The sequence below is a fragment of the Myiozetetes cayanensis genome, unplaced genomic scaffold (assembly GCF_022539395.1).
Source record: "Myiozetetes cayanensis isolate MyiCay16 unplaced genomic scaffold, myiCay2020 scf1, whole genome shotgun sequence".
NCBI lineage: Eukaryota > Metazoa > Chordata > Aves > Passeriformes > Tyrannidae > Myiozetetes > Myiozetetes cayanensis.
Genome location: NW_026086604.1, coordinates 111,584,855 through 111,611,863, shown reverse-complemented (window position 1 = coordinate 111,611,863; position 27,009 = coordinate 111,584,855). Strand labels below are relative to the sequence as shown.

The 27,009-nt window shown below is 35.9% G+C and overlaps 1 protein-coding gene across 6 annotated transcripts in view; it reads right to left on the bottom strand.

The window, feature by feature from the left end:
- Nucleotides 1–27,009, bottom strand: part of SLC4A7 (solute carrier family 4 member 7) — a 155,323-nt gene that overhangs the window by 7,707 nt on the left and 120,607 nt on the right. For 4 of the 6 annotated variants that reach the window (XM_050319107.1, XM_050319116.1, XM_050319091.1 and 1 more), the window contains 14 exons: nucleotides 20,247–20,362; nucleotides 19,409–19,468; nucleotides 18,674–18,831; nucleotides 16,970–17,057; nucleotides 15,217–15,363; nucleotides 13,841–13,944; nucleotides 12,152–12,326; nucleotides 9,594–9,727; nucleotides 8,801–9,046; nucleotides 5,530–5,635; nucleotides 3,507–3,668; nucleotides 2,431–2,544; nucleotides 1,844–2,005; nucleotides 1,336–1,587 (listed from right to left, as the gene is read on the bottom strand). In XM_050319107.1, coding sequence (XP_050175064.1) covers nucleotides 1,336–1,587; nucleotides 1,844–2,005; nucleotides 2,431–2,544; nucleotides 3,507–3,668; nucleotides 5,530–5,635; nucleotides 8,801–9,046; nucleotides 9,594–9,727; nucleotides 12,152–12,326; nucleotides 13,841–13,944; nucleotides 15,217–15,363; nucleotides 16,970–17,057; nucleotides 18,674–18,831; nucleotides 19,409–19,468; nucleotides 20,247–20,362 — 2,024 coding nt within the window. Of the gene's footprint in view, nucleotides 1–1,335; nucleotides 1,588–1,843; nucleotides 2,006–2,430; nucleotides 2,545–3,506; nucleotides 3,669–5,529; nucleotides 5,636–8,800; nucleotides 9,047–9,593; nucleotides 9,728–12,151; nucleotides 12,327–13,840; nucleotides 13,945–15,216; nucleotides 15,364–16,969; nucleotides 17,058–18,673; nucleotides 18,832–19,408; nucleotides 19,469–20,246; nucleotides 20,363–25,617; nucleotides 25,987–27,009 lie in introns of all 6 variants that reach the window. The other 2 variants (XM_050319132.1, XM_050319124.1) reach the window with 2 other exon arrangements.

Here is a 27,009-nt window from a genome sequence, read left to right as displayed (position 1 = left end):
ATCAGTATAAATCCACATATGGAACAAAAGCACAGCAACTGACAGATGCAAGGCTTTGTTCTCCTTACTTCTTTTGAACAGTAACAGTCATTCACACTGGAAAAGAAGAACATTTAATAAAAACCAAGAGAAATTATTTCATTCCTATTACCACAGGTCCATAAAAAAAAGCACTAGCTTCTAAGAATCCGCTGTTCAAACACGGGGTGAACATCTTGCTTCAGCAATCAGCACTTTTGCTTTTGAGCAACAATAAATCTATTTCATTATTTTTGCTTTTGTTTCTGATTACTTGCATTATACAGCAAAGTTCTTGGTAGCTTTTCAACCAGAGACTGTCAAATCTGAACACATATTTTTAGTAACTACTACGGTCTTATTGTTTTCAGACTTTGACATTCTTTAACACATACAAATGGTCAACTATTTAGAATTTATAATATTTAACTCTAATTACTAAACTATAGCTGTGTGTTCACAAGTTTATTCCTTCCCATTAACTTAAGAAGCTACGTTTCTTCTGAAATTACTTATGATCTGTCTTTCAACTGACTTTTGCAAAGTTCTATACAGGTGCTAGCAATGATGCAATATCTGATATTCTGGCAACAAAGAGACAGCAGTTCTTTTGTTTCTCCTTTTAACTACTGGATTTGAAACAACTAAGCAGAAGTTGATCACATTTTTGTAAAATCTGAGCAAAAAACCAACTGAACTGAGTAGTTTTCGTTCAATAAAGTCCTTGAAAGGCCACTAGGGATATAAATTAGGAGACAAAGTGTAATCAGAAGCTACAATACAACCAGCAAAATCACTATTACACCATGATGATGTATAAGATAATCTTGACACTATAAGCATCAAATGAAGTTTAATAAACTGACGATAAGAACAAGAAGCGAACAATATAATTTCTGACGATCACGTTTCAAAACAGATGGTCACGTTCCTTCTGTTGTATCATATTACTTCTGCCCAAGTAACTTTATACCTTTATCACACTCCCTTTCTCTCCCCATTTATGCACTCACATAAAAACTACAGTTTTTAGGTAACATGGATTCAATAAACTAAAAAAGAGCTGGCTTGAAAACCAGGTATGACAGACAAACGTTGCTTTCTGTATTACTCACTACATTCCTAGTTTTCTCAGATTTTGGTTTCTTACATCCTCCCACACTGTTTCTATTCAACTAACATCTGCTGCTAAAAAAGAAATTTAAGAATGGGTCCAGGCATGTTTTACTTAACATAATAAAATTTCCTACCATTATGAAATACTAAATCACAAGATCAAAAGCACAAAGAAACTATTTTGGAAAAACTGTCTTTTACCTTTAACACAGAGGTCATGAACACTGACATCCCCATCAGCACAAAAATCATCAATCCTGTCACTCGCTGCTCCCGGATTCCCAAAAACTTTGGTTGTTCTCCTGGTGCTGAGCATTGAGATTCAACTTTCAGGCTGTTAACGTGACTTATAGACAGGACAGTTGCAGCAACAAACCACGGTAAACCCATGAGAGAACATATCCCCAACATAACACCAACCATCAGCAGATCAAGATGATAACCACAGCCTTTCTGTAAAATTAAGCAAACAAATAACTTGATAAACTTTCTATTTATATGATACCAAATCTCCAACTCAGCTGGTAAATAATCTGTAACTATAAAAGTTACACACTTTGAGAGGATCCACAAAATTGTATTTGTTTTTTTATTAGTCAAACATATATTTAGTAGTTGTTGTTAAATGTTCCACAAATTTGCAGAATTAATCTGATTTAAAATAAACTTGACTTATGCAACACTAGCCTTTCAGAAAAATGACTTTTACCTTCAGTTTATGCTCTTTCCTGTTTATAATAACAGCTGTTATTTGTTGATCCATGAAAATGAGAATAGTACAGAGTAAAGCAGGAACAGCAGCAACTAAGAGTGTCCACCAAGGGTTGCTTCCCAGAGGATCTATGAACCATCCTCGGTCTTTTCGGGTGGGCTGTAAAAAACCCCCCAAAACAGTAAGAATTAAATTACTAAAATAGAATGCAGATTTTATTGCTGCAAACAACTTCAGTGAACAATAGATCAGTTTCTTAAATATTCATTCAGATTTTTTTCCAATGGCTTTGATCAAAAGACTGATTTAGCTGTTACAAGTGAGCATGACATTTATATGGAAAAAATTAAAACAAATCCATTCAATCCCTCATATTTGTACATTTGAACAAAAGAATGCTTCTTTTTCAGTTATAATATAAAGCAGTCTCTTCTGTCAGGTGAGACATACATCCAAAAAAAGAAAAGAGATACTACTTGATCAACTACATTGTAAGCAAAAAAGAGACACTTCTGTTTCTATACAACTCTATTGTTTTATTGACCATAAAACCGCAAGCATTTTCAAAAGGTTTTATTTCTTACTTCAAATTTCTCTGGAACAAGGAGCTTAGGAGAAGGTATTCCTACAAAATAGTCAATCAAAACCATGATTACTATGGTCAGAAATACTGCAAAGTCACTGATGGTAGAACGCACCTATAAAGGAAAGACTTGTGTTAAGTCTTGCTTTTTCATCATTACAGTTTGCATGTACAGAAAGACAATTTTTCCCCTATGAAAAATGAAGTCTGTCTATATTATACTGAACATTACATATGTTACAAATATTTTCTCTATTTTTTTTTTCATACTAAGCCACTTGCCGGCAAATGAAGCTGCATAAGACAAACATTCTGTACATCCAATTACCTTATAATTCTGTTCATCTGATTACCTCATTTAAAAGTGGTCTACTGCAGGAGGCAAATTACTTAAAATAACTCCCTCATCATCTCCCTGTCCCCTCAACCCTACTAGGACACTGAGCCATCAGAGCTAGTCTCTTGTAGCTTAAGTCAGTAACATTACTAAAGAGTTCTGAAATCAACACACATTTGATGTTTGAATCGAGAGGAGGCAGATAATTTGCAATATATTCAGATTATTATTATTTAATTTTATTAAACATAAGGAACACATTGCAGGGGTAGGCTAAGATTTATAGAAGATCTAACCACTTCATTCTGCCTACAAGAAAATGGGTAAATCGGTCCAAGGATCATCATCATATTAGCTTCTATTAGAAAAAGCAATCCCCTAGGAACCACTCAGAACTCTACATACATCAGTAGTCTGGGGAAAGCAATCGTTTTGTATGGATAAGGGAGGAAAACAGTAGTATTATTATCTCTCCAAATGATATCTGGCAATCCCCATTAATACGGGGGAGATGGACTGCTAAGCTCTTTCAATGTTGTTACAACTATACCAAAGTACAGCGTAAGAACTGAATTTTCTACAGCCAATACCTTTCCTCTAATGTCTTCACTTTTGCAATTATTAGCTAATTTTTGGGGTTTAATTTCTTTTTCTGTCCTAAAATAAGTATCTCAATAAAAATTTCAATTTAAGTTATATTAAGGTATTTATCACAAGATAACAGAACTAATCACAATTACCTTAGTTGGGAAATAGCGTTTAGTCTTGAATTTCTTAAGGAAAGAGGAGAGGAAAAATGTTGTAAAGAATAGTATGACAGACCAGAAGAGAACATCTGGAATATATGGTCCATGATGGCCACAAGCTGATCCACGAAACACACCATGAAATTTTAAACATTCCTGCAAAGAGAAAACTCTTTAAATGTTTATGTTTTATTCATTTAGTATATTTAATCAAGCTTGCAACTTTTCTATACAAAACACATTTGAGAACAATCCCCAAAAATGGGGTTCTTTCCTTTATCATTACCTACCCTGAAATGCCAAAAATGTGTGCTGTCTGTTCTAGAAAAGCCACAGTAGCTACCACTGATTATTTCAGGATGGCAAAATGCTGGGAGATGCCCAAGAAGAAACAATTTCTTTATATTCACATAATTTCTATTTTGTTTTTCAAAGCATTGCAAGATAGAATGTATATAAAATAAAGACCAAGGAAAAGCAGAAGATCCAACATCAACTTTCAAGCTAACGGACATAAAAAAACCATCTCCTCAGTTTCTACCACCTCTTTACTGATGATCTGATTTTGTTCTGATACAGTTAAGGAAAACAAACAGACTTTGTAAGATAAGAATAATCCAACCATAAGCAAGAAGTTTCTAGCAAAGCAGAAATGCATGGTAAATAATGGATTTGAATAAAAAAAGAAAAGCAGGTCAGATGATCCCTATCCAAAAGGTTTATTGAAATGCAAAGCAAAAAGTTAAAGAAGACACATGGAGGTACAAGGAATCAACAAGCCAATAAATCAAATAGTTGGAAGCAGCACTGCCCCAGCCTAGTCTTAAAACAGAGTAATTTATTGAAAATGTAACTTATGACAAAAATTCTTCCTGTTAACAACCTAGTTTGATTATAAGCACCACCAAATCCTGGATCAGTTCCATCTCTCAGGTAAGACTAAAGATGATTTAGAGGATGAAAAGGCATATAAAATAGATAATAAATGTAAAGTAAATATAAAAACTAAGTCCAGGAGAAACTATTATTCCAAGTGATTATGATAAACTAGAAGCCATTGGGGGTACTAAAGCCCAAGTAAAGCACTGAGGTTTTGGCATAGTACTTTTGCTGTGGAAAGCACCTACTTTCAGTGAATGTCTAGGCTTAGACACAATGAGAGCCCATATACAGATTGCTGCTGCTGCTTTAGTAGCCTCAGATGGCTAAAGTGGGCGCACAGAGCTAGCAGATGCAACAAAATTTATAGCAGATCCAAATCACTGAAGATTTAGGTGGAAACAAGATGCCAGGGTACACAAAGTGGCTATTTACAGCTGCATTTAGTCCACTGCACACCACCAAAGGAACTACTAATCAGCAAAAGTGTTTCTCCCTAAAGCCTCCCAGAGCATTTCCACATGGTAACTTCACCTACTCACAAAATCAGATACTGGTATAAAATGTCCACTTCAGAAGACAATGCTTTCAAGACTGTTACAAATAGTTATTTTCAATTTCAAATAATTATTTTCTTCCAATCAATATTTAGGTAGTTCCTTTGATTCTCTTGTAGCTATACCAATGTCCAACAAACTAATCAAACATGTTTGCTACCACATTTTTTACAGCAGATTCCATCTTCACATCATCTTAAAAATATTTGTTCATCTTTTCCAGGAAATGGAAGAAACAAAGTTCCTGATTATTCACCTCATCACATTCACCTGCACTGCAGAAAAACAACTGTGCTGCCTACCAGTGGCTACCTAAAACAGACTATTTTAGCATTACTATTAGCATTTACTAAAATATTAGTATTTATTGTTGTTCATCAAAACCTCTACAATGACTGTTTAAAGCCTTATGAAAGGAATGAGAGGGTTCAAAAATACAGTTTTAAGGAAAACAATCCAGGTTCAAATAAAACCTTCAAAGAAATCAGATGAAAAAATATTAATCAAACTGGTACTGTGCAGATATTTTTTTATACATACATACACACAGATATATATATATATAGATCTCAGATACTCACAGAAACTGTAAGGTTGCTCCATGCTATATCTTCCCGAGACTTATTCATACTCCTCCACACACGCAATGTTTCATTGCTTGGTTTCTCAGGCTCAGAACACACACATCTGAAAGGAAGAAAAAAAAAATCAGTTTTCCTGCTTTTAAGCTGTATGTGCAAAAATGATGCAATTTGCAGTAAATTCAAAAGTCCTGAAGAGTTTAAGCCAGAGTTTATCCCAACCTTCTATGAAAGAAGGAGAGTACAAGGCTTCTCCTTCCATCATGTGAACTACTGGCATGGTGGGGGAAAGAAAGAATCAAAGAGGAGGTTTAACAAACAGTACAAAAAAACACCCCAAAACTATGTATTTTAAAGAATGAGAAGCAGGTAAGATATTGATTTAACTATGTGACTGATTTGCCAGTTTTTAAAAATAAAAGCACCTGAAAACAAAATGATATACAAAACATATATGGACTTCTACATATTGTAACAGATGAAGATAAAAATCCAAAAGACTCCACTTTCTAACAACGCTATACTAACAAATATTGTGTTATTTTTAAATAATTCAACAAACTTGGCACAAATAGTTTTCTATGACTGTGTATCAATGAAGGTTTTTAGACTTCTATACAGCGTAACATCCCACAGTGAGTGAAAATTCAATTATTCTTCATACTAATGTAAGAGGAAACAGAGATACTGAAACCATTTAATTTTAAAAACTGGTGTAGATGACTACATTTCAACAACTCCTTTAACTCCTTTTCAAACCAGACTGTGCCCTTAACCTCTTGAATTTTCTTTTGTCTGTTCTTAAGTTCTGGTAGTTAGCCATTTATCTTGTATTTGCACACTTTCTGACCTATACATGACCAAAACCAGTCACCCTAAGTATTTTTGAGTACGTAGTGAGCTAACCGAAGATATAAATGCGTACATTGCTTGGATTTAAAGCAATTGTACACAAGCTTTTTTTAGTGACGTTTTTGTATGAGTAAAAGTGTCCCTCCCTACATGCAGTGTTTTGCAAACTTGGAACAGAAACCTTTCTGTCAGACAGGTTGACAGAAGTACACATCAAATAAAAAGTAATTTAAAAACTAAACCAAAACACATATTTGATGTAATGGGATGTTTTCAAATTAAATTGAAGTACACCAAATGGTAAGCTTAACAGGTAAACATTTATGTAGAACAAGAGAAACAGGTAATAAGCAAGAAGTGAGTCTCCTTTTCTATGAGATTCACCAAGACACTAAAAAAACCCCAAAGAATCATGGAAGAGCAAATTTGCATTTGATGGTGTGAAAGTAAACAAGGAAAAAAACACTAAATGTGCATAGGCAAAAAGAACCTATATTTGCAAAGCACAATGTTTTGGGAACTTAAAAAATAGTAAGTAAACGTATTTTGTTAACTGAATCCTAGAGTAACAGCAAAAGGAAATAGGAGAGGACTGAAAAGCAGTAATTCATACAAGGTAGTTGCAAACACAGAATCATCAGGCAAGAAAGGAATTGCAACCATAAGTACAGTGAGAAAAAAAGAAAGCATATTTAATTGTTGGTCAAGGCAGTAACATAAACAAGGATGCTGAAAGAGAAGACTGACAAAAATTTCTCAACAAATGTTATGAAGATAAAGGATGCCATCAAGTAGATAAGTGGAAATCCAGAAAGAGTAAGTTTAAAAAAAAAAAACAAAAACAAAAAACCACACCAGAAAATGTAAGAGTATTGAGATTGCCTTGTGGCTCACTTAGATAAAATAAGTATGCATGTTCTGCACACTCTTCACCATTGGGGGTACAGAGGGCAAAAAAAGAAAAGAGACAAAAAGCAATTGTTAAAGGCTGGATCTCCTACAGCTTTGTGATAGAAAAAAATACAGGACAAATCAAAGCTGAACACTGTGGCACATCCTAAAAGACATGTGATACCTCACAGAGATAAACCAAAGAAAAATCACACCTTCTCTCCACCCTCATGGCCTACCTGTGGCAAAACACAATCAGGTTGCGAGGGCCAGAAGACCTACAGAGCAGTTTCTGCCTTATTAGTGAATTTAACATGCTCATATAGGAGTCCAGTGAGGCCCCAGAGCCATTTAAACAGAGGGATGATCAGCCAGTAAATAAAGGGAAATTGGGAAGTGAAGGTACTCCCATGGCCCACTCCTGGCAACAGGACCTGGTCTTAAAAGCTGTTAAGACAAGAAAGTGAGTGCAAATGTCATGTGTGAACAGAATACAAGAAGCAGTCTGAGAGGTTGTTTGCCTTTTCATCCTGAAAAAAAGTACCAAAGAAGCATCAATGTTTGTTAAAAGTGAGAAGAGATCTTGGAGTAGAAACAAAATAGTCAAAACCCTGCCAGGAGTCACTCTGTGTGCAAGATGAGCTCTGCCTCGGCCAGGCAGAGCAGCTGCCCAGGGGGATGGTGAGTACTCTGCTCCCCAACTAGGGAGTGACTGCCCAGTGCAACAAGCAGGAACTTCCACCTCAGGTGTATGGACATGACCTCGCTGGGGGCTCCCTCACCACCACTGCGACCACACAGGTGCAACTAAAACTGGAGGATGCACATGTCCATCAGGAGGGGGGGATTAGCAGAGAAACTGTACTCCTCAAAGATGGTATGCGAGACTGTAATCCACATGTTTGGGGCAAGAGGGTGAATATTGGTGTGGGCGCAATTAGAACTTTTGGGGATTAGTAACAGAAGACAATTTAAAAAAGTGTAGGTTCTTACTAGTATTTATGAAGTGTCACACATTGTGGTTTATCTGCTGTATTACTGATACTGAACTTGAATGTATGGATCACTGATAAACAGTTAATTTTGTGTTGCTGATGAATCAAAGAACAGCTTCACTTTTGATTTCATTTAAGCTATGTGAAATGAGCAGCTTCTCTCAGCAACAGTGAGCAAAATCTCCTTCTGGCAGGTGTGAGCTGGTAATCCAACTCCTCCTCTTTCATGAAACTATATTATAAGCTTTGATTTCTAGAAGTAGCAAGGCAGAACTCCTGTTCTGACCTTTAGTAAAGCTGCTGTTAAAGCAGGCTTTGTCACAGCCCCTCACCCCTTCCAACTACCCATAGCTAATGCAGAAAATTCAATTCCGCTGCACCCTGAATAGAATTTTTCTGAGGTTTCTCATGCCCATACCACCCCCAGCATTCCTCCTATCCTTCCTGGAAGAGGCACCCATTGCTATTTAGTACATGGTATGTCTCTATATTTTCCTATTTATTTCACTAACAGATAGAAACTTGGTACTTACGAATATAAAGTCAGTTTATTCAAGTCATTGTGCATATTGAAGGCATATACTTCTCCCAAATGAAAAAGCTTTTCCAACGCCTCATAAATAAATATGATGCATATAAGGGCTGCAAAAGCTTCCTCAGTAAATCGAGTGATGTAGCACACAAGGCTGCTGGCATCAGTGGCTACAAGCACAATGCATAGAAATGCAGTCCACAGACCAATGCTAGTTCGCAGGGAGAGGTAGGAAAGATCGTAATCCCTGTGTGAACAAAGAAACAAAAAGTATTAACTGAGTCAAAAATCATGAATACTATATTCTACTGGAAAACAGATACTGAAGCCAAGTTTAAGAGGTATTCATCACTTTTCTCATCCTTGATGTTAGCTCTGAAGGAAGCAGAAACTTCTTTTGTCTCATCTTCCACCAAAGCAAAGCAACATGTAAAGGTGCTTCTAGGATTGACAGTGCAACTACCTAGCTTGGGAAGCATCACAGGGATGACCTCTCCAGAACAGTTTCTCCTAGACTGATCTGCTGATCAATCCTTGCTTACCCCTGCAGAACCAAAACCAACACGTCCATACAGCCAGAATATAACTTTAAGTCCTAGATTATCACTGACTTTCTCATTTAGCTTCATCAGTGCCTCACAGCTTTCCCAAACTATATAAATTTCTCAGTCTCTTGCCACTGCATTTATCATCATGGACATACACACATTTAATGCACATGTGTTTTCAATTACAGCTATTCTAACAGGCTAGAAAGTTAAAAAGTGCATCAGGCTAATACAAATATTACTTACCTGCAAAATTTAAATAATATTTTTTCAAATACTAGAACTGGTCCGGTGCTTCCCAAGATAGTAAGAGGTTGCCCAGCAAAGAGAGAATAGGCAATCCCAGTTAATGAGGCTCCAAAGAGAGACTCTATTGCACTCTGTTAGGGGGAAAAGAAACTGCTGTAACTATGCTGCCTTTCAGGTTAACGTTTAGCATCACATCTGCATAAATACAGCCTTACGATGCATTAACTTAGAAACAAGACAAGATGTAAAAACATTGCAATTAATATTGATGTTTGAGACAAGAATAACTTAACACAGTTTTGCAGTAACAATACCATGGACAAAAGATTTTGAAAGCTTCACTCCTGAGAAACATAAAGCCATCCAACTAGAACAAGTTACTACTCCTGCTAGCTATGGAGGAAAAGCATACCAACAATTATATATATTTAAAACATTTAAAAAAAAAAAAAAAAAGAAAGAAAGCAAATAGTTACTGAACATGTAGTTTATGGGAAGAATTATCTGTCTCTGTAAAAAAAAATGATATATGTATATATATATATTGCAACATACCTGTGCCAAAACATGATACGGCCTGCCGTATCAAACCTGCATCAGTCAACCAAGCATTACAAAGGAAAAAACAAACTGACAGGCGGAGGTGCAGGGGAAATTACTGAACAATACTGGTTTATGTATACATGACACCAAAAATAGATGAGCAGTAAACCAATGTCCCACCTGGTAATGCATTTCTTTCACTGAATTAAGATAACTACTTCAGTTCTTGAATTAAATGTTTTACTATAACGTTATCTGCTAAAAAAAAAACCCAGTTAAGAATGCACCTCAAAAGAGAGGGGCAGGAATTTTAAATACTAAAATTATACTAAATTTCATTTTGAAAATACTTAACTACACCACCTACCACTATAAGGAGTCATGGATTACAGGTTCCTGTAATGGAATTACAGGATTCCTGATGAAATTTTTAAGCGTTTGCTATTACACAATTATGCAAGCCTAGGAAAGCAGTATCTATGCAATCTTGAGTTCCAATTCAGGAAAGCATCTGAAAACGGTCAAAATGGTTTGCTGAACTGGGGTTATTAAAAAAGAAAATGAGTCCTTTGTTCATTATACTAGAGAAAAAGATATAATCCCAATCTCTTGTTCTATTACCTTTGAATTAGTGCTTTTGATTAGTCAATGCATTAACCTTGGGGCTCTCAGTCAGGGCGGTAGGGAGAGGAGTACTGTGGACGTGATGACCTCTTAGAATGTGAGGGAAGGTTTCAAAGACAAACTGTGTACCTTACAGTATCAGCTACTGTGCTTGAACATGTGTGTGCAGTAACTAAATGTTTTATTCAATGATGCACACCAAGTATCTGAAGGCAGGAACAAACCCGCAAACAATTCCAGATAGCTAAAAGAAAGAAGGTGTTTAAGAATCAAGCTTTAAAAGGTGTATATTTTCATAATTATACATGTTGTAAATTCAAAATTTACACTGACATTTTGATAATAATTCCTACATTTACAGTGGTGATACCAGTACGCAGAAAAGATACAATTTATTTCTGTATTTTCTATCAGCTTGAAGTACTACATCAATTAACAAAACTTTGAGTCAACAGACATACTTGAAACAGATAGAAGAGTTAACGAAATTTCAATACAATACAAGCTTTAAAACTTCATCCAAGTATCAAGAAGAATTTTATATCAGTAAAAGCTTTACCAGAATCTTAAAATTTGTAAAGGACATGTCTGAATACGTGCTTCCCTCCCCTGAAAGGACAAAGCCTTGTTTCTTTGTGATACATTTAAAAACAGAAAATACACTTCAAACTAGTTTACTCATAAGCCAATTGACACTAAGTTATTAACATTGCTGATATTAAGTAATTTTTCCCTGCTCCAAAAACTCAAAAAGTACAATGATATTCTGGTGAAAAAGGTGCTGGTATTGTGCTACACTACCAAAATTTTGTAAGGACATGATTTATATTCAAGTCATTTACAATGAAGAGTATTTTCTGCTCATAAACCTTGGACACATGATTTTATTGTGACCAACATACCTTTAGTGCAAGCACATACATATCCTGTCCGTTACATAAACACACAACGGACTGCTCGCCATACACCGCAGGATTATCATCCTCATAGGCCTACTACTCAAGGCCAGTACACGTTCTTGGCTATCCACCTTGAGCCTCTGACTTTGCCTAAAGTAGGCCTAGTGGGATGGTGCGCCTTTACTGCTATTTATTACTTTCAAGTAGTCAAAAAGAAGGCAATGCAAGCCTTTTCTCAATTCATGAAGCCATTCATCCAATAAGGCAGGATAAACATTTTTTACCTCCACTGTGCATCTTCTCCTGTTCACATGGGTTCCCCACATTTTCCACAGCAATTACCTTTTGGGGAAGATCTGCTTTGGGGCAGGCTAATCAAGTGCTGTGGGTAAATTCTTCAAATACAAGTATAAATAAATGAGACAAATGCACACAGTGACTTGCCTCTGAAGGTCTAAAAGCCTGGCCACTACCATTCTTTGTACTCACTATTCTGCCTTGTGTAGCTTCTCCCAGGAGCCCTCCAAAAGTGATTACAGGAGACATACAGGCACAGTATAGGAAAAGAATCGAGGCCAGGCACTGCAGGCTTAATGCATCCTTGAAGTCACTCAAGAAAAAAGGTGCTTTCCTTTGGATGTCAAGTATCAAACCACCAAAAAGCCTAAATAGGTGAGATGAAACTCGTCAAACTGTACACTAAAGGATTCTAGCTAGTTCAAAACTATGGGCTACACATCACTGCCAGTGCCTATTGCTGGCACAAATTAGCTATTTCATAACCCAGATTAAATCATAACAGTTAAAAACATAAATGAGAATATTATCTATTCCAATTAAGCAGTATTTCAAATATAATCAAGTAGGTTAGCTGCATTTTTTAAAGCTGGCTAGGTATTGTTGTATATGGGCTAGATACTAAAAAAATAACTTTGCAAACCATTTTACCTAAATGATGTTTAAAGGCAAATCTGTTTTATGATATTCAAAACAAGGAACAGAAGAAATATGCTTCACATCAACCAAGACCACTTCATTGATACATTTCAATGCTACTACTCCAAGTAGTAATTTTGAAATACTACTTGTTGGAGTAGTGATTTGAATTCCCTACACACATATGATTAGGTCCATAAATAAATGTAGGTCAATGTTTGCATCTGGAGTATACAGATATTCTATAAATGTAAATACAAACCCAAACATACATAAGTTAGTTCACCCAGATAAGTTAAGGTATTAAAAAGATTTGGCAATTTAAAAAAAACTTTAAAACTCCAAAATACTAGGTATTAATCTGCACTTACAAAAATTTATTTTAATTATTAACAAAAAAACCCAAACATTCCTAAGAAAAAGAACAGCTTCATCTGTGGGCAGAAATGAACTTCTCAGCTCCACATAGTGTCTACAAAGAGGCAAAAAGTAATTATAACAAACCACAATGGTAAAAATCAACACAAATGTTGTAATGCCTTTCTCTCAAATGTATGAGAAAGATGCATTTCATTTGGAAGTTTATTTTTCTGGGGAAAATAACACTGTACGTATGTTCCAGAATTTCTCAGTTGATTTAATCCTTACTCTCATTTGAGATATTAAAGTTTAATCTTAACTAGGTATTTCCGAAGTTGGGGACTTCTTTGGAAAGTATTTCAGAATTAACAGGGAACAACAACTGAAAGCAATTCCTTAAATTTTATTTTAGGTCTAAAAGAAACCTGACCAAAACCCAAAGCTAACCAATACCAAAGTACTTTTTGCCACTTTATGTTTCTTGTTGTTCCATTTAATACATGTTAAATAAAACAAATTTGCATTAATGGAAATTTTTAGTACCTAGCCCAATACTTAAAATTGCATATTCCTGCAGTAATTATGATAATTGCATGCTCTTGAAGATTAAAAATTAAAACCCAACTCTTAGAAGTCAGTTAGTTAAATTAGGCAGCATCTTATGTGAAATCCTTCGCAAATGTGTTGAGAAACATTGCCATAGGCTTGAAAATACTTCAGCAGATTGGCATTTATAGGCAAGAATCCAACACTTGAAAAGGACAAAGGATACACTCTGACACTTATAGCATGATTTTTTTATGTTCAAATGTCAATCATTAAGATGAAAATTTATCACTTTTATTTCTTTATGGTAGCTAGCATTTAGGGAAGTGAACACACCTTCCAGTTCTCTGAAGCTCAGGTCCAGCATGATGGCCTTCTTCTTTGAGAGTCTCTCCTATAGGAGTAGATCCATTTGGAAATTTAGGTGCCTTCCTTTTCTCCTACAGAAAAGGCAGGGGAAAAAAAAGAAAAGAGATTCTTTGAGACTAAAAAGTATAGTTAAAAGACAGCACGCAGAGACACTATGCCTTCCAAACCTTTTTTGATATTCTCAGATTATCAGCAGTCCTCCACTTGCCAACTTCATCTTTTGTTGAGTACAGACAACTAGAACTGTAGAACACTCCCCAAAAGATCTTACTAGTACACCTTGCACAACAGTATTAAATCTTCCCTCTTTCTGGGAGAAATAGTTTCCTGAAACATGATAAAACAAAGCCTAGCTTTCAAGACACAGTAGAGGCTCAACCATGAGGCCCACAAATATTGAGATACTTTTTCTCAGCTATTTCCAGAGCAGAAACCTCTAGTAGAAACTGACCTCACTTTATGACACACACAGTTTTTAACTGAAGCATAAATGAGAACTCACTCCCCTGCCCAGCAGGCTGCTCACCAACTTTCTTCCAAAAACCCTGAGCCCCGCTTATTTTGGAATAAAGTTACATGGTAGCCTCATAGGCAATTCATGAATAAACTGCACTGCTGCACTTTCACCCTCTTCTATTCCAGCTGCTCCACCAAACCACCAGTGGACTCAACCTTCTGCACCAAGAGCACTGGTCTCTCCCTTGCTTTTGATCCTGTCAGCCCAAATTCCCCTAACCTGTAAAGAGGGAGAAGAAGATAGAGTCTGCCTGAGGACTCACTTTTCCTGGCTCTCATTCTAAGCCTGTATCATCACGACTGTGTGCTATGATCAGTTTTTATCTATTTCATAAATATTCTGTGAACCCTTTATGATAGACAAAATACATTAAGGCATTTCAATCAAAGCTGCATGCAAACAGTTTTTATAAGAAAAAAATATTCTTGCCAATCACTGCTGGACTGGTAGCAAAATTTATAATATGAACTCAGGTACAATTTCTGACCAATTCTCCTAGTTCTCACATGAACTCACCCCAGTACATCAGAAGGAAATATAGTAAATAAAATTTAATTAACAGCATAGCAGCAAACTTAAATTGACAACCCACTTTTTCTTGCAAAATGGATGGAGGGACTTTCCTGATGGTTTTCAGCCAACTGGGTATCAGCCAACAGTGTGCCCAGGTGGCCAGAATGGCCAATGACATCTTTGCCTGTATCAAGAACAGTGTGGTCAGCAGGACTAGAGCAGTGCTTGTCCCTCTGTACTTGGCAGCTCAAATCCTGTGTTCAGTTTTGGCCCCCTCACTACAAGAAAGACTGGGCTTTTTTTTTTCTTTTACCTGGGAAGGAACACTTTTTGGCGGCTCAATTCGTATAGATGGATCCCACTCTCCTGGAGGCAGGACTGTCACTTGGTCTAAAAATTCATCAATTCCGGACAACAAATCATTGCGGTCTTTTGCTTTATAGGCAACATCATGGAAAACCTACAAGAAGAAAGTACTCAACATTCATTTTTATTTTATTTTTCTGAAAGAGTAACTGATTATCATTATATAATGATTACACGTCATTATTTTTGAAAAGGCCTGGAAAATATAGGCCCTGAAAAATTAGGCTTTTGCTTTCCTTGCATACTTTTGCATTAAAAGCTACCTGTATGCACATTCCTATGGACCATAAAATGAAGCAGTTTTATCTTCAGACTCAGAAGGAATACTGAGTTCATTTTTAAAATTAAATAAAAAGTTAATCTTCAATTTTTAGGATATCAAATTCACATACTATTGCCTGAATAATTCTGCCCTACAGCCACTGTACCACTGTGCTGTGCCAAATCAGGACAGAAAATACTTCAAATAAGCTTCAAACTAAAACATAAGTTTTTATTAAGAATAAGAACTTCACTTGTATACATCTAGTTTAATTAAGTTTAATAGACTACTTAAAAAGCACATGAAAACAATCCTCCAACTATTCAAAAAAACCACTGCACTGTTTTACAGATGACAACAGAAAACTCTGAATTGACAAACAGGCAGTATAAAATAAAAAAACAGTCTCTGCATCCCAAGATGTATTTTATACACAGAGAGAAGAGAATATGCTAATTTTGCTATTAAAAAACTGTCTGCAGAAGATGATCCTAAATTGCTTCTGTACACTTGAAACCAGAACTGTTTGTCTCTAACTACCTGAACATTAAATCATCTGTTCTCAAATTAGATCTTGTAAGTCTATTTAGGTCTTTTTAGACAACCAAATAATTCATATTTTTTTCTATTTCAGTGATCTACAGCATTCCTAAAAATCAGATCAGCCTACCTAAAAAATCAGAACCTGCAACTAAAGCTTTCAATATTCAGTTCTCACACTGAACAAATACTGTATTCACAGGCTGGTTACTCAGCTGCAAAGTGACAAGTTTTTCTTTTACATTACCAAACTTCAAATTGTTCTAGAGTAAAAGGTACCTGAATTTCTGCTAGATAACCCTAAAAATTATCAGCAATTCAGTAGGGGGCGCTCAATGTGAAGCCAAAATTAAAGCATCCTAATTCTGCTCAGTAAGACGGTAACAATCTTAAAAAGTTCCAATTCCCCTGTGGCCTTTAAAACCAATAGGGCTCTAAATATATGACTTCAAATGGCTAGAAAAGTTCTAATTTTAAATATTTGACCTTGCTTAGATAAAAACATACCTGTGATGACTCCACTGCATACATTCTTAAAACTTTCTGTCCTGAACACTTACACAGTTCGTTGCATCCTTTTTGACATACAGTGATTCATATCAAAAACAGTTCTATCTAGTCTTTCTGTTAACCAATTTAATACAAAAATGCAATCTGTACACCAAAGCCAAAATAACTTTTTCAGAAATACATTTAGGATTTCTTCAAGACAGACAAAGGGGAAAGTTAATCTACCATTATCTACTTCACCAACATAAGAAATAATTAACCGTTATTCATTTAACCATTTTGAGGGGAATTTTTCTTTAAACTATCACTCCAAAATCATTTATTGAAATCAGGTGGTAAATACACTATTCTAGACTTTACCTACAAGCATTTAAAATACATCACTCACATCATCTGTCATAAGTGTTGCTATTGATCTTCCAATTTCATGGTACTGTGGAGCTTTTCCAACTGGTCCCAGCAATAAAAACAAAAACCTGTGGAGAAAGCAATAGGGATGAATATGGCTGACTCATCTTGCATTACCTTTCAAACTAATGTTTAAGGAAAATTTAGTGGTGAAAGAAAAATACCATTTTCACCATTTCAGATCTTAAAAGACTGCTGCAACACTTAAAAAACTCATCTCAAAGACATTATAGGAAGGAATTCAAATCTGAACCAAAATTATTCCAAAAATCTTCTTAAGTAAGCCTAACACATATGTTAAGAGGCAGTCTCCATTTCCAACCCCAGTAAGTTACTGCAATTATTTTTTTATTAAAAACCAAAACAAACAAAAAACTCCACCAAAACCTTGAAGACAAATAGCATCTTATGAATTCAAAAGGATACAAACCAAAGAGTAAACCTCAATCATTTGTTTCAAGTCCTTCTTCCTATAATCCATGAAAATGAAGTTCCTAAACACGACGCACTTGAAAGAAAGTAGCATCTTCTTTTACCCCACAGTAAAAAAAGCTCAATTCTATGTCTCCTTTGCAAATTTACTCCCCTAACTGAAACTGAGACTGCATCTTCAGGATCCAAGTATGCTATTCCAAATATGGAAGTCTATACCATTCTAAAAACTTAGGAACAGAATAATTTTAGCTACATTACTACAATAATTTGTATGTAGAAATTTTGGAATTTCCCAATAAGCATGAGTACTAATGTCAACTATCCTCTAAAAATTCTTACGTATATTTTTGCCTTTCAAAAGAGTAAGTTGAAAATTACAAAGATAAACACTAAAAAACCCCCACCAAACAACACGAATGTACAAATGCATGCCAAACACCACATAAGCAGCCCAATACACCGACGCGCACAGAAAATCAAGTGTCCTCCATGATGGATGACGAAATCATCTGCTACTTTTATCACGGGACCAGCATTTTGATATTCTGAACATCTGTAGTAAACATACCCACAGCATACTGGCGAGACCCATGATTCTGGGGGAGTAGAGGGGTGGGTGCACCAGGTTGGATGGCACACTGCAGACTGAAAATCACCCCAACGGATTTAGTTGCAGATTGCTTACTCTAGTGTCATGCAGATTTGAATCATAGAATAGAATCATAGAATCAGATGGGTTGGAAAGGACCTCTGAGATCATCAAGTCCAACCCTTGATCGAGCACACGATACAAAAAAAAAAAGGTCTTTCTACCACCTGTGTTATTCATATTCACAGTATTTGTATAGAAAAAGCAGAGATTTAGGTTAGACAGTCTTTCAGACTTAATGGGCTCTTCCCCAGTGACAAGCTGTGTCACACTGAAGGGAATTATAACAATCTTCATTCCCATCTTTAAAATGGCAACACAAGTTTAGAAGACTCATTGCTTTTACTCCAAGTCATGTATCAGTTTCAACTCCTGCACTTGCTTAAAAGAGCATCATAACATATATTTTAAGCATTTAGAGAACTTTATGGCAGAACTCATTCATTCAAATTTTGCAACAAATGACTGGCATAATGTTAAACAAAACTCTACACTTCTTGAGCTTAATACAGTATATATATAAACTTGCAACTACTTGAGATCTTAAATATTACTATCTTATTGCATAAGTAAAGCCAGACTTTACAGGCATTCATTTACCGTGTAGGAACTGGAACCTCTGTGAGACCCGAGAGAAGCACAGCAGGGGAGAGCCTCACAAAAGCAATAATGGGTCTTTCTAAAAAATCTACTTCTCCCACTAACACATTTGATGCTTCTGCTCCTGAAGGAATTTTCCTCATGAAGTTCATATCAACCTATTCATACAAAGATGAAACAAGTGTTTATTCCCTTACATTTTTTAGCAGAAATTTTGTAACATAATTATGTTTATCAGTATTTACTAGACATTTACGCTACAAAGAAATATTAAAAAGCAAATTAAGTATCCCACGGTACAGAAAAGACAAACACATTTAGAAAATGTCAGCCAGCCAGCCAAATAACAATAAACTATTTTCTCTAAGTTAGAATTTCTAAAACCTAGAAGACTCCAAACTGCATAATTACCTTTCTAATATTATAATGACAAACATTCCATGATAGGACATAAATTACAAAATCTATGCACAATTAACTAAAGAGAGTTCATGTAATTACACATGGTTTCTAGAATGCAGTGAGTTATTTCGCAGCTGTGTATTTCAAATGTGTCACAATTTTGAAAAATAATTTGTGTATCTTTTCATCCATAAAGAATATGACAGCTGAAAATCTTCACATCCATTTCTGTACATAATTACAGAAGTGCATCAGAAAGCGGTGCAGGACATGAACTCTGTGTTCACACACACACACACAAGCACCAGTTATATTGTTAGCTAAGGAACTTACAGATGGCCTCTTGAGTCCCACACCAAGTGTGCCACAACTACAGTGCCAGGAGGCAGACTCCTGTTCAACAGGAGACAAGGCAGGTGTACACAAGGACAGGCCAAGTAAAAATATAAAAACTGTGACAGAGGAGCAGGAATATATGGTACCTACCATGATTAGATCAGAACTACACTAGAAATTAGCTCTCCTTATACATAATTATTTAACTTGGCAAATCAATCCTCTTACAGTGTTTCGCAGCACAGGTGACATTACAGACTAAGTTTTATAGTAAAAGCCACAATGGAACTTGCCCAGCAAGTTTAAATTATGAAAGAAAACCAAGGGATTTACAGTACATTTTTTTACAAGGTTTCCTTCAGAAAGTGATACTATATGTTCCTAATGATTAAGATATACAGTAACTTTTGTACAAGAAACTCGTAATACATACAAAGCAAATCCTCTTTAAAAGAAGTCCTCACAAAAAAAAAAAAAAATTCCAAGGGAAAAAAAGTTACAACACAATCTGCAAAATTCTTTTCACATGAGCCTCAACAGCAGATCTGAAAATACCTCCATCTGCATGAGAAAGTACAGCAGCTGCACTCTTACATTACCAAAATACTGAGAAAATCAAACAGTACGTTCCATCCCACTGGGAAGAATTTCAAAACATGTGACATATTTAGCCTAGACCATATTCTGACACTCATATGTACAAGTTATCTCTAAGCGCCTATGTCTTGTACACCGGTACAGGTCTTAGTTGTAACTACGGGGGAAGTTACAACCAGCACATTATTTGTTACATAGTTAATTTGTGCTAAACACGAAGGTATTTAATGTTCCTTACCTTACTAAAATCAACAGTGCTGTTTTCTCTGCTTCCTCCTGTCCCAGTACCTTTAACATCTCCACTTTTCCCAGTGTCTAAGTTTCCAGGTGCTGACTGTGGAGATGCTAATAGCCCTAAATTAAAACAAAGGAAATAAGTTCAAAATGGTGCATGAAGTGAACTGAGTGTGCAACACTACCAAAACTCAATGTGGCAGCTTGCTCAAAGCAAATGTGCACGTTATTCAGTACAAGTGTCCTACATTAGTATCATAAATGCAACATTAACAAGTCACTGTGTTGTCAAAATAATGACATAATTTTAAAAATTAAGTACTGCCCAAATGATGGCCATTTGCAGAACAGTCACCAGAAAACGTGAGCTATTTCAACTGCAGAAAAAATAACTGTTGATGGATTTAAACTGTTGTTGATTTTAATCCTAATTGATATATTAGTTAGTGTATAGCACCTTCACCATACTAAGAAGTCCTTGGACACCAGACACAAACACCTCTGCTATCAAGTCTGCTGTGTAGCAGCTACTGCAATTGTAAAAACCACCAGCAGGCCTCGGGCTACAAATACAAGGAATGATATCCTAACTAAGCTGTACAAGTAAATTGTGTACTACATGACAATTTGCAAACCAACATTTCCATCAAGAGACCAAAGCTCCTACTATTCATCTGACCAGACATTACTATATGGAATACACACTTTAGCTGAAGAGGCATGCACAATGAAGTTATTCAAGTCCAACATACAGCTTCCCTCTAACACCTGCACCAAAACAAAACCATCTTATGTAGCTTGCTACACGCCAGCAGCACTGAACTGTAGGTTCAGTAAAGGGTGCAAAAGTCAATGTAACCCAAGTGTTCATACACACTGTATTCCATGTTGCGTCACGGTTATCCCTATACCCAATTAACATTTAAAAGCTGGTCTAGGCATGCATAACCAAGCCCAAATCCCACCTTTTGGATTACAGAGCTTTTATTTTTTCAGTTTAACATGCACTAGAAGTGCAGTTGGCCTTCTTGCTTGTCTACACCTTTCAGCTGTGGTGACAGAACATGTTTTCACATGCTTTCAAAACCACATCTACACAAAGACTGAAGTCTAAACACTGTATTGCAAGGAGAAAGTTTGTATTTAAATCAAGTGTCACACTAGTCAAGATAAAAAATTAAATCCTCACTGGCTACCTTTGGGCTATTGTTCTATCATAACTACTGCCACATAACTATTTGCATACTTCCATGTTTATAATTTAGCAATTTTGATATTTTTTAGCATTCAAATGACAACTGAATTCACTTCATTTCACCCCCCATATTTGTTTCCAAGAAACTCTCTCAAGAGTCATTTTATCAAGAGAAAACATGCAGGTCCAAGCCTTTACATTAATTTTCATTCTTACAGTTCATAGGGATATGAGTGGTATGAGTAGTTTTTCCTGAAGCAAAAATCAAATGAAATTAATAGGTTGTAATTTCCTTCATAAATCCTAACGTGCACAAGTAATGAGCTAACACTATAAATACTATGTTCAGTTAGCTAGACCAAAAAAAATACCCGCCCAAAAAAATTCTACTTTTCTGCTCCAAGATTTAAGCATTATTCACAAGAATCACAGCATCAACCACAAGTGAAATCAGCTGACCGAAGTATTTAACTGCTTGTAGAACTAGAAATAAATATTAAACAGTTGTAACAGAAAAGCAGCATAATATAGAAGTTTATACATATAAACTTTTTTTACTTTTTCCCCTCTTCCAGTAGTAATACAGGAAACTCAAAATGTTTGTAACTGATGAAAGATGAGCTGTAATGCATCGTTCAGCACTTTTCAGAAATGCACTGAAAGCTAGAGCAAGCAGAGTCTAGAGCAAAAAGGGGACAGAATCAAGGACAGAGAATAAGGATTCTACATATCAGCATAAACACTTATTATTTCAGTACTAAAGTGATACTGATTTTGCTGAAAAGTTGGCCTTCAAAATTTCTCCAACCAGTCAGTCATAGTTGAAGCTCACAAGTTTCAGCACTGACACAGGAATATTTGTCTGATCTTAAACCATATGTAAATAGTTTTTCTTTCTGTTGGCCTTGCAGTTGGACAGACTGCTTCTCTCACAAGACAAAACTGCTCATAGGTTTTCAGACCTGGGCAAGCATTTCCATATGATACTGCATTTCATTATGCGTATCAATCAATCTGATGTTTGCAGGGAAATTCTGAATAAAAGTTTTCTTCTCTAACAGTGAAACACTTCAAATCTCTCACTAATAAAAGGACTTATTTCCTTCTCTTCTCCAATTCAGTAGACACAAACAGGACAACTACCTAGTACTACTTTTCAGACTATGAGACAGAAATTTATCATTACCAAGCTACCCAGGGGATCATTAAAAACACACAGTACTCTTCTGGATGTTCTTTATTAGGCAGATGTACCACCTATCTCCTCCAATAGACAACAGTGGATTGAGTGTTGAGTAATTTGGATTATAACCTCTTAAGATCACTGAAGTCACAGTGTTTATATCTATACCTTCACTAAAGATCATGTGCATTTTCTAGCAATTGTCTCACATCTCTGCTTCGTATAAGAAGCTGAGGAAGATATGAGTTCAACACCTAAGCATGACTGTTCCAATATAATTCCATAGACAAAGATCACAAAATAAAAACCTTTTAAATATGAAGTCACATCATGTTTATATTTGAGGAAATAAGAAGCAATTTTTAAAATCAAATTCCAACGCAACCTTAATGTGAAAAAATGTTGAAATTACTATTAGAAAGCAAGTATGCAAACCTTTCTGAATTACTATTTTCAGTAAGTAATTATTCTAAGAGCAAAGTTGTTCTAAATGTTATTTTGCTCAGTTCTAAAGTACACTTAATCAGTGAACCAAAAGACCTATTTGCTGCTTTGCTATTGTTCACAGACATTAAGAAAGCTCAGCGGAAGTTGGTGAATTAACAGTGTTCATTTTTATCTGTGACATAGTTCTCTTCCTAGCCTTACCAATGCAATTCATTATTCAATAGTTCTTCAACTGATAGTAAAATTAAAAAAAAAAAAAATTAAGAGAACCCTTTATCTGGTTGACTTACTATGAACTCGTAACTGGTTGATGAAAATTAAGCGGTAGACTGAAGTTGTGTCCCTCTTCCCTCCTTTTACAGTAACTCACATTAAGTTCAGTAACCTTCAAGCTATTTATAGTAAAGACTAAAAAATAAAGTCTGAAGAACACAAGGCCAAGGACAGATGAACGCTAAACAGAAGAAAGCCACCTATTAGAAAATTAACACAGTTCCTAATGCTCACAGGAGGCAAACCCAATGTAATCACACAGATGTGGAAAATGTATTCGAATTGCAGTATTATGAATTACTACAGAGGTAACATAGACCATACTCTATAGTAGAATGAAGCAGGAAGATTTTTTTTTTTCATTAACACCAGGAACATTACTTCCTCATCAGGGTTTCCTTCTGATTCAGCTTCCCAAGAAAACGATTAGTCCAGTTGCAGCTTTGAAGTCATAGTCTGAGAATGTCTTCAAAGGCATCTCTAAGGAAAAAGTGTCTTTCTGTGGTCAGATGATTACTTGAATTAAAAAAAGGGGGAAAACCCCAGAAACCAAAAATGTCTTCCATCATCTTTGGTGTTTAACATTCTCTGAAAAGACTTCTACTTATGATTAACTGGAAAACCATCCCTTTCAGATTTTTCCTTTATGAAAAACATTTTCCTTGAGGAACAAAAGCAATTTGAATGTGATTTGGAAATTCTGGTGGAAAGCTTTATTAGAGTTGATAATAATAGCATCAAGTACTTGATCTTCACTTGTTTGTCTTCTCTTGTGTTCTAAAGACCTTGGGTCTGGCACGCTGTCATTCCTGTCAGATAAATGAGAACTGGAAAACCAATTACAGCTGTTACTTTACTTCTGGTTTCTAATTACCTTTGGAAGATGACCCATGAGAGAATAATCTTCACGTGAACGCTCTTAATATCCCGTAAGGAAGTCAGAGAAAGAGGTTTTTGTTTGCTTTTCTGAATTTAAGTAATGACAAGGCCCCTATACTTCATCTGAAGATAACAGTTTATGACACAGTTTGTTCTTTCCTTTTCAGTGACTTGGTTGCCAAATGTGAAAGGCAGAGAACCCCAGCCTTTTCTTCATCAGCATTTTTCGCTGCTATATGTAACAGTGTGTTCTTATTTATTAAACAAGCGAGGAAGAAGCCAAGAAAAGCCTCACTGATGGAAGACCTGTGTGAAATCAGCCCCTATCCCCCCCCGCCCCCCCCACAGGTCTAAAGCAAACAAACCTATACGCTAGGTTTTGCTAAGACAAATTTCTGAGAAGAGGAAGAAAAAAAAGGCAGGAGGAGGTTGAAGGCTGAAAAGAAAGATGATCCCTCCCTCAAAGACATGATCTCCCTAGAAGAATCTTGAAGTCTCTACCTAGGTAATAATTCTGCAAAAGTAAAGCAAGTCTAAGAGTACATATGCAGAATGCATGAGTGATGAAACTTCTACTAAAAACAATTCAAGAAAGGATGGCATGTTCTGACAGTTTCTTTCAACTAATCTATACATCTCTACACCTTTTTACATATAAAGAACAAAGCCTTGCAAGACACAAAAAAATAAAAAAATTACTGAGCTCCAACCTACAAACTCTTAACTACCTTCTCCAATTTTGCATATCAAACACAACAAAACACTAATTGAGTGTCTGATGCTGAAGCAATCCATTAATGGAGAGTTATCTGGAAACAGCTGTAGGTGAATTGTCCCTGAAAATTTCATCATAACTGGTTTTAACAGCCATGGCCTTTAAAACCACAAAAGTAAAAATAAAACTGCTTGAACACTTCATTATACAACTAACTATGAACACCACTGATAATAGCATCCTTCCTAATTCTTTTCATATCATCTCTTAATACTTCACCATGCCTTTAGCTGTACCTTTCTCAGGATAACAAACACTGCTTTAAAATATTAACTCAATTACTGATAAAACTGAAGCAAAATCAGATATGGACTGTAGGTGAGTGAAAGGAAAAGGCCACCATTTTTGACATTTTGCTTATATATTAGATTTTAAAGCCATATTACTTTTTAATTATACAAATGAATGTTAATTAACGAATTTTTTGCTTGCTTTAGTTAAAAGCTAAAAAGTTAAAAATGCCAAACAAGAAAACAGTCACAACTGAGAAGAAATAAACATGCAGGCAGAGGTAATAGTTATCATATTCCTTTGTGCCCAAGTTATGTGCCAAAAACACCGCAATGCAAGTGATCCAGATGCAGAGAGCACCACACATGGACAGCTTAAATTTCAGTAGTTGCCTGGTGTTTTGCCAATATTTTCCTCTGTCTTCTTTTCCTGGCTTTCCTGCAATTCTAAGTCCTCCTTGGGTGGATGGATTACTACTGAGGGAATATCATCACTGGCAGGTGACACCAGCAATTCCTTGCCCTGAAGTGGACTTGGCTGGGCACTTGTGGTTGGCAGGAGACTGCACGTAGGACTGGAGGGTGGTGTGTTTTGAGGGGTAGTTACGGGGGTTGTACACCTTGAAGCTGCCGGGGTTCCAGCTCTTGAAGAAGGAAGAAGGTAATTGAGAAGAACTGACAAACGGCTTTCTCCTCTCAGGGAAATATTTGAGCCAGAGAGACCTGTTCGCAACGAGTGGCGGGAGGCTGAAAGGCCTTCCCCTGAGATAAAACAAATGGAACACCATGAGGCTTACAAAAGGGATATATTAAATTGAAAAAAAAAATAAAACAAAAAACCAAACCCACACAGATACAGATATGCATTAACAATTTACATAGCAAATTGTAAGCTTTACAGGCCAAAGTGTCATACTCATGCAAGTAAGACAAAAGATAAGAGCAAATCTGATTTCAGACATTAGAGAAGTCAGAAATTACTGAAAAGTACTAATTAGAATGCCAAAGATCTGTGGGAGACCTTATTTTTTATCTCTTGAAATTGACTCTTAATTTTTTCTAGAAGAATTTCTTATTCCCAATTGCACAGCAGCTACTGTTAATGCCATCCAAAAAGTACATTGAAAAATCATTAGCAATCAAAACATTAAAATACTTCAGTTAATTCCATGCACTATATACAAAAAAAAAATTATTTTTAAGAAGTGAACATGATCAAACATATCCAATTGTGTTAAATGCAACTGTCTTCCAACATAAGCGTTGTTTTACTAAGAATTTTTCCAGGCACCTGAAGCCTCAACGTATATTTTTGAAGGGGGCACAAAAATGAGATACATACTCCCTCCTCCATCTCCTCTTGCTATGACTTACCAATAGCCCCATATGCCTAAAATCAAACACATGTATCCAAATCCACTGTTATTTTTTTTGCCCTATCCAGCTTCAATGTCCCACTAATTTCATATGAAGAGAACATACTCCTGTGATGGTTCCCTCAGATAGGAGTTTGCAATGGATTTCAGTTCTTCCTTAAGCAGGAAAAGGGTCTGTTGATACTCATGTTAGCACCTCCATTAGAAGGTTTAGTGACACCATTTCTTCTGTTTACCAAAAACACTTTTCCTGGGATGGCAGTCTCCTTGAAAAGATTACTGATTACTTCTCCTACAATGCCTGAAACCCAAAACATGCTGTTTTCATGTACCACGCCATCAAGCAAGGAAACACCAAACTAGACATGTTTACTCTCACATTGATAGTAGGCACTACTGAGACCAGTAC